Source organism: Dunckerocampus dactyliophorus, chromosome 12 (genome assembly GCF_027744805.1).
Source record: "Dunckerocampus dactyliophorus isolate RoL2022-P2 chromosome 12, RoL_Ddac_1.1, whole genome shotgun sequence".
NCBI classification, from domain to species: Eukaryota; Metazoa; Chordata; class Actinopteri; order Syngnathiformes; family Syngnathidae; genus Dunckerocampus; species Dunckerocampus dactyliophorus.
Genome location: NC_072830.1, coordinates 30,370,115 through 30,385,086, shown reverse-complemented (window position 1 = coordinate 30,385,086; position 14,972 = coordinate 30,370,115). Strand labels below are relative to the sequence as shown.

The 14,972-nt window shown below is 42.9% G+C and overlaps 1 protein-coding gene across 2 annotated transcripts; it reads right to left on the bottom strand.

The window, feature by feature from the left end:
- Positions 1-656: 656 nt before the first annotated feature.
- On the bottom strand, positions 657-13,993 carry igsf5b (immunoglobulin superfamily, member 5b). 2 transcript variants are annotated; one of them, XM_054794309.1, is made up of 10 exons: positions 13,870-13,993; positions 13,316-13,412; positions 11,767-12,087; positions 9,200-9,327; positions 7,816-7,981; positions 7,399-7,530; positions 4,188-4,212; positions 2,242-2,330; positions 1,970-2,034; positions 657-1,347 (listed from the first exon to the last, which is right to left on the bottom strand). In XM_054794309.1, exons 2-10 carry the CDS (start codon positions 13,362-13,364, stop codon positions 1,237-1,239), a joined length of 1,086 nt encoding a protein of 361 aa, XP_054650284.1. In that variant the 5' UTR covers positions 13,365-13,412; positions 13,870-13,993; the 3' UTR covers positions 657-1,236. The 2 variants fall into 2 exon arrangements, with proteins under 2 accessions (XP_054650284.1, XP_054650285.1); XM_054794310.1 differs by lacking the exon at positions 1,970-2,034.
- Positions 13,994-14,972: the final 979 nt, after the last annotated feature.

Genomic DNA, 14,972 nt, shown 5'->3' with positions numbered 1-14,972 from the left:
CAGGATTCAGTGTTTACTAACCTTTCTTATTTAAGATTGTGTATTAATATGTGATTTCATCGTATGGAACAAAGTATTGTATAGTAAGTGTAACAATTACTACAATTCTACTATTAATCTGGTTTCATCCATATGCTAACAAAAGTACATTTCATTCCAAAAAAATCCCAAATGAAATTTGAATCAGCACATGCTGCCTCCCAGCATGCTTTGCTGGCCTGCACTGCAAGTACTTTTTCATAATATGTGTTTAATGATATGCAAGTTGCTTCTTGTCATTTCGTGTAGTATTGGGCGTTGCCACTTACAAGTATCCACTTATCTGCTATCTCTTCTCTTGCTTTCATCTGACACCATGACGAAGGTTAGTGTTGTGGAGTTACCCCCCTCCCATTCTGGCTGTAGCGTGGCTAGTGAGCGACCTTGAAGAATGGCATAGTGTCATTGTTAATCATGTGCTGGCTTGAAGCTCGATGAAATGAGCGTTATGAGTTTTATCGTTCAAATCAAATGAAACAAATAGTGTACATCAATCTGACATGCTGAAGAATGGATGCACGTCGGAGTGACTCGGTGTTCTAATCACTCAACATGAATATTGCCAAAAACAGACTTGACTTCATTCATTCACATAAAGGATTGAAGAAAACACAGTTGTAATATTGCATTTATCAACCAATCCTGTTTAGATTTTTTGTGACAAAAGCAAAACTATGTACTTGACTTTCATGAGAATATCATCCTGCAAAAACCTACAAGGATTTTTGTCCTTGAATGTGAATAGTTTTATTTTCCAGTGCACATGCACACAACGTGCATTTACAGCAAACGTCAAACCGTCCCCAATCAAACAATTTATGATTTTCAGCAAAATGTTTGCCAAAAATTGTTAAAAAAAAAAAAAAGTACAATTAAATGTCTAACTAATGCTTGTTTTTGACTAACAAGATATTTAGTTCTTCTTACTGTAAGTGCTTCCTACGTTAGTCCGGTTTGCATTTCTTAAAACAAGTAAAATGCTTGACTTGCCAAATCACCATTTTACTTCTTTTAAGCAGTTTGGTGAGTCAAAATTCTATGTTCTGCTGGTATTTTGATTATTTAAATACTATTGTGTATATCCCATTTTAGGTTATTTAAGATAAGCACGCTGGCCTGACATAGTTTTCGGAAAAGAAAAAAAGTATTTTTGACCTTGATTTCAGATATCTCATCTTGCGTTTGTGTTGTATTTGTTCAAACTGTGGTAACTCTCCTGATGTTTTTAGCATTTTCCTCTGAATGGTCCACTTGGGTGCAACTGTCACCGTGTACAGACTGGCTGCTGGAGGTCACCAGGTCAGGAACCTGAGGGGCACATTTACGTAAATTTAGTGGAGAAGTGCAGAAAAAAAATTACCTAAATGCTCCAATCAGTGGCATTAACAGCTGTGGCTGTAGGCAATCTCCAGATGTTTTTTTACATTTATTTAATTTTTTATTTTAGCGGGTATTCAGGGTTTTTTTTTAGTTAAGGTCTTCAACTTGTGATCATCTGATGAACAGCCTATATTTCACTTTAATACTTTAATTCTTGTTTGCAATAAATTGCTTCCTCCAACATTTTTGTCTCACTCCCATTTGTTCTTTTTGAATTTTACACTTCCAATCTCCTTGGGATCCAACAGTGCAAAATATAAACTCTTGCGATTTTCAATTGGTCTTAAAATTGAAAGCAAGGGTGTACTTCGGGTCAACAGAAGTAAGTTTTCCTTTCCACTTTCTCATGCACTCCAAATCATGATTAATGTTTAAAAATGAAGTTGTTTCGGAAATAATAGCCCCTCTCCAATTATCACCACCTTACAATTAAGGTCAATAATTAGAGCATTGGCTGGAATGTCTTCATGGGCTTCTTGATGACAAGATGAGAGAAACCGTGAGCCTTCTCACGTCTGACTTGTCTGTCGCGCCTGCGCTGACATCTCACCTGGCCAATGCTGACAAAGTCCTTCTTGCTATGGATTCCCAAGATTAGCTCTTTGTAAACTGCATCTGCAGGGTGACAAACACGGCATTTAGCCTGATCTAACCTCACAAGCACATGGTCGCTTCACTGCAAGGAAGTTTTGGGTTTGAATCTGGACTCTGACCTCTCTGTGTGTGAAGTTCTTGAAATTGCAGTGAAATAGCCATCCGTGTATTTACAATGCTTTTGGATTAGTCAACATACGAGACAAGATGCCACACTGAGTGACTCACCTGCCGCGCCCTCATTCATGTACCCCACGTTGACCTGGCCCCCTGAAGCATTTGCACACAGTCTCTGGCTGTCGTACGATTCCTCAAAACTGTAAAAACCCAAAAAAATCAAAATCACATTTCCGTCATAGCCACTTTCTGAAGTGTTATCTGTGGAATTGATAATTGCTTGTTGACTGATTGCATGTTGAGTCCCTGGTGGGGTCATGGTACGCACAAAACACGGGTTCCATAATGCAGTGATTCCCCAAAAAAACATTGCAATGACCCGATGTACATGAATGCACCTCGCACAGGTGCCATTTGTCTGACACACCACCACGGAATAAAGTGAAAGCTCACGTTGGTTTCCATGGGGCAATTCCGTCCACAATGCAGACTACCAGGTACCGTATGAGGGTAGTGGGAGGTGTTTCATGCCCAATTCAGTCTATTGACCCTGGCAAAGTGGTGGTCTGCAGAAGAAGTGGTCCTGCTATTATTATTAAATGTACATACTAGAAGTGTTGCTTGCTTGATTTTTCACTTCTTGTTTGACTTTACATTTAAGTCCATGTGCTAATTCCACTCCCCAGAAGATATACCATGCATTGAAAAGACACTTTTTTTATGCTAAGAGCATCTCTGAAATGATCATGAGACGTGTTTTGTGCAGGCACAGCGTGTTATTTTGACGACCGCAAATTCAAACAAAGGGACTATTGGCTCAAAATGACACCGCCGGCGCTTACCAAAGTCTCCTGCACATGTGTGCGTTACCTGGGGCGCAGCTTGAAGGGGGAGGGATGGATATACAGTAAGGCTGCATGCTAATAAATGTCATGTATTAAATAAATAAGATATTTGACCAAGTTTGCATTAAAAAATGTCCACATTTTGGGTCGCCACTTGTCAATGAAGTTGAGAACCACTGGCATAAAGGACGGGCAACCGGCATGAGCCCTTCATGCAATTGACTCACAGTGGTGAACCATAACGGGGAGAAGCCAGAGGGGGGAAAAACTGATTGCATGTTGAAGCAGTTAGTCCAGCAGGGGCACTGCTGAGTCGGTGTCAGTTAGTTAGCGACATGAGAAGGTCAGTTGAGGCTCCTCCTCTTATTCTGCTTAATACATTACTGTGGAACCTCGGTTAGTGTACACCTCGGTATTTTTCAGTTTACGTCAAAAATGTATGCAAAAATGTTGTCTTGGTTCGCGTGCATTTTGTGGTTAGCATACAATATGATGCCATAACATATTTGAGTGTCTGGAATGGATTGGATTTACATTATTTGTCAAGGGAAAAAAAATATTCGGTTAGCGTACGTTTTGGTTTGAGTCTGACCTTATGGAACCTTATTGACGCTAACTGGTGTTCCACTGTACTGGCATGGAAACAGGAGTTCAGAACATTCAGATGTTCCCATCTCTTTACAAAGAACATGTTACAAAATAACTAATTAATTCATTGCTCGGCAATTCCCCCCGTTTTAAACTCTTGTATGACTTTAGAGGCAAATCTGTGGTTCAAATTCCAAACTGTGAGGTTGCGTTGGGACACTTTCTGGACACACAGGAATTTGTCTTGGAGATAAAGAAATGATCTATCTTTCCTCACAAAAGAGCACTTTATTATGGGACTTGTTTTTATTATGATGTGTGCTACCAGTAACAAAAAAAAAACACTTTTATTAGATGCAGCCTGCTGCCTGGAAACACAATAAACTGCTATTGAGCAAAATGCTGACAAATATAATGCCCACTATATTTTTCCCCTTAAAGGAGCCAAAGACATCTCAAATCTTATGTGGCTACAAAATGTAATGACTATTTATTGCGTGCAGTTTTATCATTTATTTTCTCGAGCAACAGTAAAAGTGCTCCCATGCCTGACATGTAAGGATTATTGGCAATTATTAGATTCCACTGTGGCCCACTTTAAGGTAGTTGAAGGTGAGGTCTTACCTTAGTGCATCCTTCGTGCTTCCCTCTGGAAGACAAAAAAAGAGATGGAGGTTTATAGCACGGCTGTAGCACAAACTTTATTATTTTTAGTGCATTGACGACAGGATCACCGTCTCAGCTCAGTGCATCTTAAGAATGTGAACACTATGAAACACACCAACGATTGTTAGTGGTGAATTCAGCTGCAGTAGCCTCCAGTTAGCTGGAGCGTAATGACTTTTCTAACAAGGCGTCATGCTCCAAACCCAGCATAACAAGAGTGGAGACAATGTTACCCCCTTGAGACTTTTAAAACTGTTGCCTTTTTCATTATAAAATAACCCCCCCCTTATCTTAAGTCTCAAAGGGTGGACCAGAGTAGATCCTTGTATTTTTCCAATAATTGCAAAAGCTCACATTACTTCCCACACAATCAAAGTGAGCAGCAAAGCACCTTCATTGACACACAAAACGTTCCCCTTGCAGTTCATTTTGCCAGCTCAAGTTTAAGACGTCAGAAGGAGAGCGACGGCGAAAGGAGCAGAATAAGCCCCCAGCCGTGAGTTTAGTTAGTTACACCGGTGCCGCAATCGGTCACAGGGATTACAACAACTTCTAAATGCGTGGCTCAGGGTAACAACCTCCAGCAATGATGTCCTCACCATGGCTCACTTTCTACTACGCTACTTCACCCCCCCAGCCGTATTAGAGGCTTCCTAAGTATTGGCTTCTCTGTTTAAGACAGGAGTCACCGCAAATCTGATTAGGGGTTGCAGTAAAAGTGTCACACTCAGCAGCCACTTTAATGGGCCTTGCAGCGTTTCCAGCGCTGTGTGCAACATCCACAGCGACGCCAACAAACATATTTCATTGAGTCTTACTTTAGGCAGCTTTCTTGCCATCAATTTATGACCAGTCTTGAACAACTGCTGCAATTTCTATAGATTTCTTTTAAAGTTAGTTTACTGATGTATTCATTGTGATGTATTCATTGAAATCATGTATTTGTGTAGTACGTACTTAAGTAATACCTCTCGCAGCACGTCCAGTGCTTTTCTCTCCGTTAAGTTGTAAATCATCTTTTATGGCAACCTAAAGATAACGTGCTTTGATGGCGCAATCTACAGGGGGAAGCTGCAGGGAATTGCCGCAGCTATGATTCCAGCAGACGGCGCTGCTTCACAAGTCGATTCACTCAAGGTTTTCCAGCAGGTAGATGCTTTGACGAGACTTGATGCTGTGTATGTGCATGTGTATGTTTTGTCTGTATACGCTATGCCTGTGTACAAACAATGAATTTCCAATGTGTTTAATAACTGTGAGAGCCATACAATAGGGTTCAGGTTCATGATGAATTCATTTGAAAACTGATTCATTTGATTTAAATTTGTAATCATTTGGCAGCCGTTGCTTGATTTGATTGTTGCTAAAATATATATACGTAGTGTTCCCTCGTTTATCACGGTGGATAGGTTCCCAAAATAGCCCGCAATAAGTGAAATCCGCGAAGTAGCTGTTTATACATACATACTGTATACATGCTGTATAGTCACTTCTCTTTTTGCTCAGAAAATGCAGTGAAAATGGGCATATTTCACACATACTGTAGTTGGTGATTAATCGTGATTAATTCATTTGAAAAAATGATTGATTTGATTACAATTTTTCATCATTAGACAGCCTTTGTTTTGATTTATTCGTGACATATTTGATTTGATTGTTGCTAAAATATATATACATACAGCGTTCCCTCGTTTATCGAGGGGGGTAGGTTCCCAAAATAGCCCGCAATAAGTGAAATCCGCGAAGTAGCCAACTTTATTTGTTTCCAATGATTACATATGTAAAACCCCTCACCATACACTTTATACATTTTCCTCAGCCAGGCATGAACATTTCCTCACATTTCTGTCGTGTTCAAACACTCTCACACCTCTGACGTGCCTCGTCCTGGCGCCATTCGGCTGTAGCGTTTTTGTATCCTTGTGAAAGCATATTGTTCCCGCCGTCGTCCTCCACCTCGTCCTACTAAGAGTCATTTAACCGGTTACCTTCTTCTTCTTCTTCTTCTTCTATTTTTTGCTGGCCGCTAGCAAGCAGCTCACACGGTTAGCTAGTTTGCTCGTGGCTATTGACCACAACAGGAAACGGCACAAAGGAGATTGCTTGACAGTCTACAGCCAATCAGAACTGATATTTGTTGCTTCTTTTGTGTTGTTTTCGACATTTGAATCCAGCTACTTGAACTGTTACAGCAGAAAATTGTGCACGCATTATTTATGACCATTTTCACACAATTGCTGCAACCTTTTTGATATTTTCTGTGACGTTCTGCAGGACAGGAGCAAGCGTCCCCTGTCCTGCGCTCTTATTTTGGCGGGCCTTCTCCGGGGAGGAAGAGGCAGCCGCTTCTCGCCTGGTGGCCGCGCACCTGTGGCCAATTAACATTTGTGGCGGATAAGAGACCAGCGGCGTCGAATTGATGTTGTGACTGCTTCTGTATCTCGTCTGCTGTCTGGTGCTGTCACGTAGATCAGTCTTCTTACCTGGATCCTGCCCTTTGTATTTGTTCTCCACAGAGCCTTTTCCTCTGTCGCTTTTCGTTTTCTGCAATGAGTTACTGCAATTTCATTATTAAAGACTCTTTATTTTTGCACGCCACTGCCTCGCCTCTGCATACTGGGGGTCAAGCACGCGTTAACATCAACCTGTGCCTGATGAGTCGTGACAATTTTCAATCTATATCATTTGTTTATTGTGAGTTATTAATTGAAATAATGTATTTACATGTAATTAATTATTCTCTATCTATATGCATTTGAATACATTTTAGATTTTATGGTCATTTACAATAGATATACGCACTTGTTGTAATTTGTTGTAAACGGTTTCTAACTATCTGTCCTCTGTCCACTTGAGATATGATTGTTGTTTATGCTATGTGACCACATCCAAGCAGCCCTACAGCTATTTCACTTCTAAAATGACTCATCCTGCACTTTACGGCAGAAAAGTAAGCCTTTCTGCTGACAGCTAATGTTCTCTGCGCAATCAGAAAAAAATATTGCATGTCCTTGTTGAAGGCCAACGCCACAGTGTGTGACCGCCTTGCTTCTTCATTATACTTTAATCATCGTCTCTGTATAGAAATAAGAAGGGAAGAAGCCACTCTCTCGGGGGTGGGGGGGTTTAACCCCACCCCAAGCAATTGAAGGAAAAGAAAAGTGCATACTTTCTTGTATCCTTTGTCTGTAGCAGAGGACGGTGCAGATGCCAAGCAGGAGGAGCAGGAGGAGAGCAGCAAAGGAGGACGTTAGCGCCAGCGGGAGCATGCGGTCGTCTTCGTCGTGCAGCACCTCTGCAACTGAGGAGGGAAGGTCACATTGTTGCTGGTGAACAACTTATTCTGCATACAACTTAGGAATGTGTCACTACGCAGTGGCTTGTACACTCGATTGCTTTCCTAACGTTTCTTTTGTATTGGTCACATGACACGTGTACGCCTAATGGTCATGACTGTTATAGTTCAGTTTTCTCATTGGCCGATAGGGCCCTGTAGAAATTAGGGTCTGTGCGGGTCAAAATGCCTGATATCACACTCAGTGATGATGGGGGAGCTTTCATGACTCGATGTGTTAATATGACTTACCCACTGTCAGGCGGACGCTGCTCTTGAGCGGTGTGGAGAGTGCAGACACCGAGGCCAGGCAGGCCACGCCAGAGCTCCTTGTCGCCGTCAGGCTGACATTGCTGCTCACAGTGAAGAGGCTGTTCCGCTTCTCTCCGCTACTCAGGTTGTATTCACGCTGGCTCAACTGCACACAGTTGCCAGGAAGAAACATGCATGATCATATGACAAATACATGGACGGACTGCTGCTGCAGCTGAGATTTACTCACTGGACTATTCATTAAGATGGTGACCCTTACGTTCCATGCAGTGATAAACAGACACGGAACACCGTGGTTGCCATGATCCGTCAGTCAGATCTCCAGCAAACGGCAACGCTTCTGGGATCGGTTCATCTGCCACGCGGCCGTTAATCGACTTAATTTTCTGGCCAGTGGATGTTGACACACTGGAGCAGCAGCTGCAAGGCATCAGGGGCTCATCTGCAACCACCCCCTGAGGTCACTATTTGCTACTTCTTGGGGAGCTATAGGACCCACATGTTTGTTGGCTTTATGTCCATGTTGCGTGATCATACAATCACGAGACATAGTATTAAGTGTGCTGGCAGGATAGGAAAGTGCAGCAGTTGTATAGAAAGTTGTTCCACTACAATGAATTCCTGTAGATGGCAGCATAGTCCAGTGTGTTGCATTACAAACTGCAACACACACCAAGCTTTTTTCCCAACAGCTCCATCTGCTGGATCTGGTGGATGACTGCATCACATGTCCTCAATGCAAGTGGGCTGTGCGTACATTCTGTGGAACGTGTGGGGAAGGTTTTGTATTTTTGGCGTAACCCTGAACACTAACTTCAAACAACGTAGCAGCTTGGTTGACACCGTCAGAGAGGTCTTACCGTAAATGCTCGAATACTTTATTGACCTAAACCACAAAAAGGACAGGGCGTTAATTGGACACCGGCGAAAAGGGGCAAACTGCTCAGCCAGCATAGTTCAGCAGAGTTTCACACCATACGCTCAGTGGCACCACCCAACCTTTTAAAGCGCATGCAGAGATGCTGCCCACTCAGGACAACTTCAAATGAAGCCAATGTCATCTTGTGGAGTTAATTGAAAAAAACTAAGAGGCAGTGGCGGAGCTACGGGGTGGCCAGTGGTCACTCTCCGGGCCACCCCAATTCAGCTATCAACTTATTACCACCCCTGTGAGTAGTGGTCTCACCTTGGCCACCCATTTCTGGCTCCGCCACTGCTAAGAGGGGGTTGCCTACAGCCACAGATATGAATGCCATGTTTTTTGACCGAGGGGTCATTTGCTTTTGCAGACAGCGCACGACTCTGTAGTTGATTCACTAGAGGCGCAAACTCCAAGTTTTGCACAAGTCATGTCGTCATTTACCTTTTTTCCATCGACTTCCCACTGCAACAAAGGTTGAGGATACCATCCTGCTGCCTGGCACTCAAACAGGACCGACTGCCCCTTTAAAGCTGTTGCATTTCCTCCAGAGACTTTCACGCTGCCTTTTTCTGAAAGCACACAGAACACGTACAGTCAGACTCGGGCCCCTTTAGCTGATAGGGACCCACCTATGTTTGACGTCTTATGAGGTTGGAGGGTTTTTGTACTTATACCTGCTTTCATTTTTATGATGGAGGATTTCCATCAGATTTTTGCAATTCTGACATCACAACTTTAGAAAGTCCATGTTGTTTTCACGCCCACCCCCTGATTTGAAATACTATTGAGAAACTGATAATATCTACTGCATTTATTTCTCTGGACTGTACAGACTGAAATGCACCATAATGAAGAACTGTGAAGCATGCAAGCGTATTCCAGAGTCAAACTGCATGTGGAGTACAATCAATTCGTACATGTTGGCAGGTCTGCACTAACATTGAAAGTACTCCCTGCCTCTCACGCCCCCCGGACAGTCAGTTCTCTGCAGAATCTGAGTATGTCGGCCAAGAGGCGAAGAATGCAGATTCACCCTGTACACAACTTTATGGATTATTTTAGGAAAAGAAACTTAGTACCCCACTGGGATCCAATATTATTTCATTCGCCCCTAAAATGGGCAGGATAGGGCCTTGTCACAAATCCTATGGCCTGTGGAGTTTCTCCGTCACAGCGCCATGTGGATCACGCCGTATAGCATGTTGCATTAATGTTGAAGATAAGACCGAAGGCTGTTCGATGGCTGAACTTGCTGCCCTACAAATCACACTCTCTAAGCATAAAACAATACGTTTTCAACTCCCGAATATGAGTGCAATGGTGGGACTAAACGCTGGCAGGCAACCAGCAGCCTTGTTCACAGTGAGTGATGAGCGGCTGAGGCCATCGTGACTGATCAATACATCCAAACGGGGAAGCATCAGCATCAGCATCAGCATCAGCATCAGCGTGCTCTCCTTACGCTTCCATCCCAACCGTCCTTTAAATAAGATACATGAGGTTTGTTAATGGCTTCAGCTTTCTATAGCAGCCTTGAAGGGCACTCAGTAGTGAACCCTACTGATTAGTTCATGTGTGAGCTCTTTATGGTTTTTAAGACAATTAAACAACAATTAAAGCCCACAAAGGAGATCTGCAGAACATTTGTGTCTCTATTCTGTTTGAGGCTGCAGCACACAAATCCCAGCCAGAGTTGCTGACTGTGAAGTGCAGGATGGTTGGATGGATGCACGGTTCATTCCAAGGCTGCGTCAGGTCAGAGCTGTCGTCTGCTCCCAGCCAGGGGGGCTGATTCACCTTACACGACTATAACATGTCAGCAAGGGTGTGCACTTACAGTATGAAGGCCTCTCTTTATGATATAGTTTCCCCTGGTGGGGGATAGGTTCCTAAAGTAGTCCGCAATTAGTGAAAGCGGCGAAGTAGCCACCTTTATTTGTTTCCAGTGAGTATATGTTTTAAGGCTGTAAAACCCCTCACAATACACTTTCACACATTAACATTTTCTCACATTTCTCACTTGTTGAAACACTACTGGGGTGGACATGAGAAATGATGAAGTGACTCACGCGTATTCACTCCTCTGACCGTGCCTCTTCCTGGCGCCATTTGGCTGTAGTGTTTTTGTATCCTTGTTAAAACATATTGCTGCTGCCGTCGTATTTTCCTCCTCCTCATCCCACTCCTTGAACCAAAGATTCATTTATTCCGTATTGGGTTAGCTTCTTCTACTGTTTATTGGCAGTTAGCAAGCAGCTCACACAGTTAGCTCGTTTGCTAGTCACCATTGACCACAACAGGAAACGGCAGGGTGGAGATTGATTGACAATGGTCTACAGCCACAGGACACAGAATACAATGGAGAGATGAGAGAACACTCCCTTAGCCAATCAGGACTGTTGTGGCTCTATATTTAGCCAGCTATCGTCTACCGTGGGTTCCTAATATCCTGCATGCACTTAAATACTGAGGTGGGGTGGCGCTGCACGTGTCTTCAACTCGCATGAGTGTACAACACCCTCTACTGGTAGCCGTAGTAAACACAAGGACAGACACATACAACACACCACAAGAACACAGCACACAATACGTGTTCATACGCTGTTAAAATAAAAAACATGCAAAATTGCACTTGAAGAAAGCCGCGAAAAAGCGACTCCTCGAAAGGTGAACCGCGATGTAGCGAGGCAACAATATATTCCAAAAAGTGACATCAGGCTATTTTCTCACTGACGTTTTACTTCACTGACTTCTCAGCTTAGGGGCAAGGATGCAAATAAGGTCGCTGGAAGTACGAATCTTGCAGCATTTAATGAGTTGTGCCATTCCCACGAGGATGCAATAATGCTGTGTCAGTAGCACAATGGTCAATGTCTCTCAAGATATCATCCATTTATTACAGATACAGTAAATCCCTGCTTTTTGTTCCGGGACCACCAGCAAATGGCGAAATAAAACGGCTCACCCCCGTTGTTGTAATGATAAAGCCTCAACGTTTTTTTACTGACCTTGAACAAAGAGGCTTGCTGTTTTCTTCTCGATTCCCTGAAGGCTACAGGTGATTTGTCCCTCATGATGCCTCTGAACACTCTTGACAACAAGCGTCCAACCGTCTCCATTCGGCCCACGGCTTTCCTCCGCCGTCACATCGGGGATAGAGGAAGACAGTACGCCATACTGCCTGGAGACGGAGACCACTACTGTGGTGTTTAGCTCCCACAGCATCACATCCCACGCTGTGGTTTTTGTGGTCGTGCAGGTATAGCGGGCCTGGTCGCCTCTGAGGACAGTCAAGCTGGCGGGCAACAGCTTTAAAACACCTGAAACGGCTAAAAATCAAACAAATGATTGTTAAAGCAAAATTAAGCTACTTATGGTGTTGCATGACCTTTCAATTTCAAGTTCGAGCTAAATCTTCGTGCAAAATATGGCACATTATTTCCAAAAGGGAGACAATGTGTTGGACCTCAGAGGTTCCACTATACCAAGGGTCGGCAACCTTTACTATCAAAAGAGCCATTTTGCCTTCTCTTCCAGTGAAGTCAAATAGTCTGGAGGTTTTTCATTCAGAGAATAGATGCTCTGATATTTTATGACCGATTCTTGTAGATGTATTCTCCATCTGTGCACGGCTTCCCCTTGCTTACAATCTCACGTGCAGCCACAACACTAGCAGCTGTGGTTGACTTTGGAGCGCTCGCCCACTTCTCGGAAGTGTTTGCTCTGCTCAACCTTCTGTAGTTTTTCCAAAATTGCTCTCTTGCGCCCATCTGCAGTTGGGTACTTTTCAAAAAAAGCTGAGTGCTTGTGTTGAAAATGTCTTTCAAAGTTATTTTTTTTGTTGTTTGCTAATTTCTTGCCACATATCAAGCACATGGGTAAGCCAGCGTCATTGGCTCATCCAATCAGCAGTCAGAACACAGTGTAGATGCATTCACCCACTGGTGGGGTGTCTGATATTTCAAACTCTTTGAAATGCACATTTCATCCACTTGTGTTAAAAAAAATGAACAAGGAGGGCAACAAGGGGGCTGAGAGCTGCACTGGGCTGACCCCTGCACAGTAGAATGAGCCAAATGGGATTCTTCTCAAACCATCCAGCTCCACTCCTCAGTCTTCAGCCAAACTCTTAAAAAGGTCAAAACGAGCTCATACGAATGTGCAAAGATACGGACTAACCCGCATCACGCCACAATACTCAGGGTGATGTATAACTCATAAGCATACAATCATAAATTATGCATCCATTTACGAAAACGAAAAAGGAAAAAAAAAATCTAGGCCAGAAAAACTGTTATTTCTTTTTCCCGCAATCAGAGAATGGCAGCGCCTAACAAGCATCTTTGAGCCCGCGCTCTCCCATTGGAAACAGTGACTCTCAAGCCATTTTTTTAAGACAATTAATTGCAAAGTGCAGCGAGATCATTAGACCCTCCTCTAACGAGATGGTCTGTGGGCGGAAGCTCTTCAACACAAGCGCTGCATGTGGCGGTGTATGCATAGATTTACTGGCCGCAATCACACAAGAGGCACTTTGCTGCAACGCTGAACGCTCACCTTGTGTCCTGCATGAAAGAAGAAGCAGGGACAGAACAAAAACGGCCATCGTTATGCTGCCAAATGCAGGCAACGCATGGATCAGAGTGACAAGGACCTGGGGGGGAAAGATGTCATTATTATTATCTTTTAACCGCAGCCTTTTCGATGCATGTCATTAGATTGTGCAGGGATATCCTCTCATGCAGAAACACTCGCACCATAGAATAATAATTACTCAACATGAACTAACTGATCATAAAACAAAGCAATAAGGCTTACAATGAATGCAGTGGAAGCAACTGGATATTATTTCCTATGGGAAGACGTGCAATTACACACTAGATCCCACTACATTTACAGGAAATGGCTTTAGTTATTAGAAAACAACGGAACCCCCACGAGATGTAACACATATGCTGTATCGTATACTACACCCTGCAACTGATGCTTGTGGAATAAAGGACAAAATGGCATGGTGCATGACATTTTGGCATGTATACCTGTAAATGAAAGCACACTGCATCTCCATTCTAATCTCTTAGCAATAAAATGAAATAATTGGTCAGACTCACCTCATTGTCTGAATGGAAGGGCGGTAAGTATCACACATACGGTAAATACATGTCAGTGATACAGGTGCTTCTTTATGTGTGGTGCTCTTCTGCATCCGCCCCCCCAAAAAAGGACCAAAAAAAGGTGCTGTTAAATATTAGCAGAGGGAACTTTGCCCCTCGACTAAAAACGATGCAAACACTGTGACTCAGAGTGCAAATAATGGACACACTTCCCACGGTGCACAAAAACAAATGTAGTTGGCAACCTCACAGTCAACAAAGAAAGGCAAACTTCAGCCAAAGAACAAATACATTGTTCAATGAATGCGCCTTGAAACAGATTAGCTTTGTCAGCTCTTGCATGGGATGGTGTTGGAATGTGCGAGCTCTAGAAACAAACATGTTTGCACTGTTCTTACACATGTACGTTCTGGAAGGAAACAGCGCTGTGGTGTCCATGAGGACATCATGCATATCATTCAGCTCAGTGAAGGTCAATCCTCAAAAACATGGGACCACAACAGAGGACACAGTATGCTGTGGTAATTGTTGTAAAAAAACACATTGTGCTGTTTGTTTTCTTTAAATGACCAAAAGTGGTACAATTTGGAGTTAAACCACATACTTGTCTCAAATGTCAAACAAAAAGTTTAAATAATTATTACGTGAGACATCGGCAAATCTTGTGGGTATGTGGCCTTTTATTGTAGCCAGCCTACGGCACACCATTCCCAGGAATCCTAATCAGCATGTGGATATGCCACACCTGTGGGGTGGGTGGACTATCTCGGCAAAGGAGACGTGCTCATTAACTCAGATTTAGACAGATTTGTGAACAATACTTGACAGATATAGGCCTTTTGTGCGGTAATCCCTCGTTTATCACGGTCAATTGACTCCAGACCTGACTGTGATAAGCAAATTTCCACTAAGCTTTTATTTATAAATCAGATTTGTAATATCAATATTTTCATATTTAGAGCATAGAAAACTTGTTTACTTCTAAATAAGATTTGTAATATTATTATAGCCCTCTAGACATGAAATAACCCCCCCAGTCACCTTGGCACTCCCATTGCTCAATATAATAGGAATAAGAATAACACAGAACCAAGATCCAT

Excerpts from the sequence above, each read along its gene's own strand:
- igsf5b (XM_054794309.1), bottom strand. The coding sequence starts at position 13,364 with ATGGCCGTTTTTGTTCTGTCCCTGCTTCTTCTTTCATGCAGGACACAA. Across the intron at positions 7,982-9,199 it reads GGGAAGTCGATGGAAAAAAG|TTGAGCCAGCGTGAATACAA; the intron begins GTAAATGACGAC and ends AACTGTGTGCAG. Across the intron at positions 1,348-1,969 it reads ACTTTGTCAGCATTGGCCAG|GTTCCTGACCTGGTGACCTC; the intron begins GTGAGATGTCAG and ends TGTGCCCCTCAG.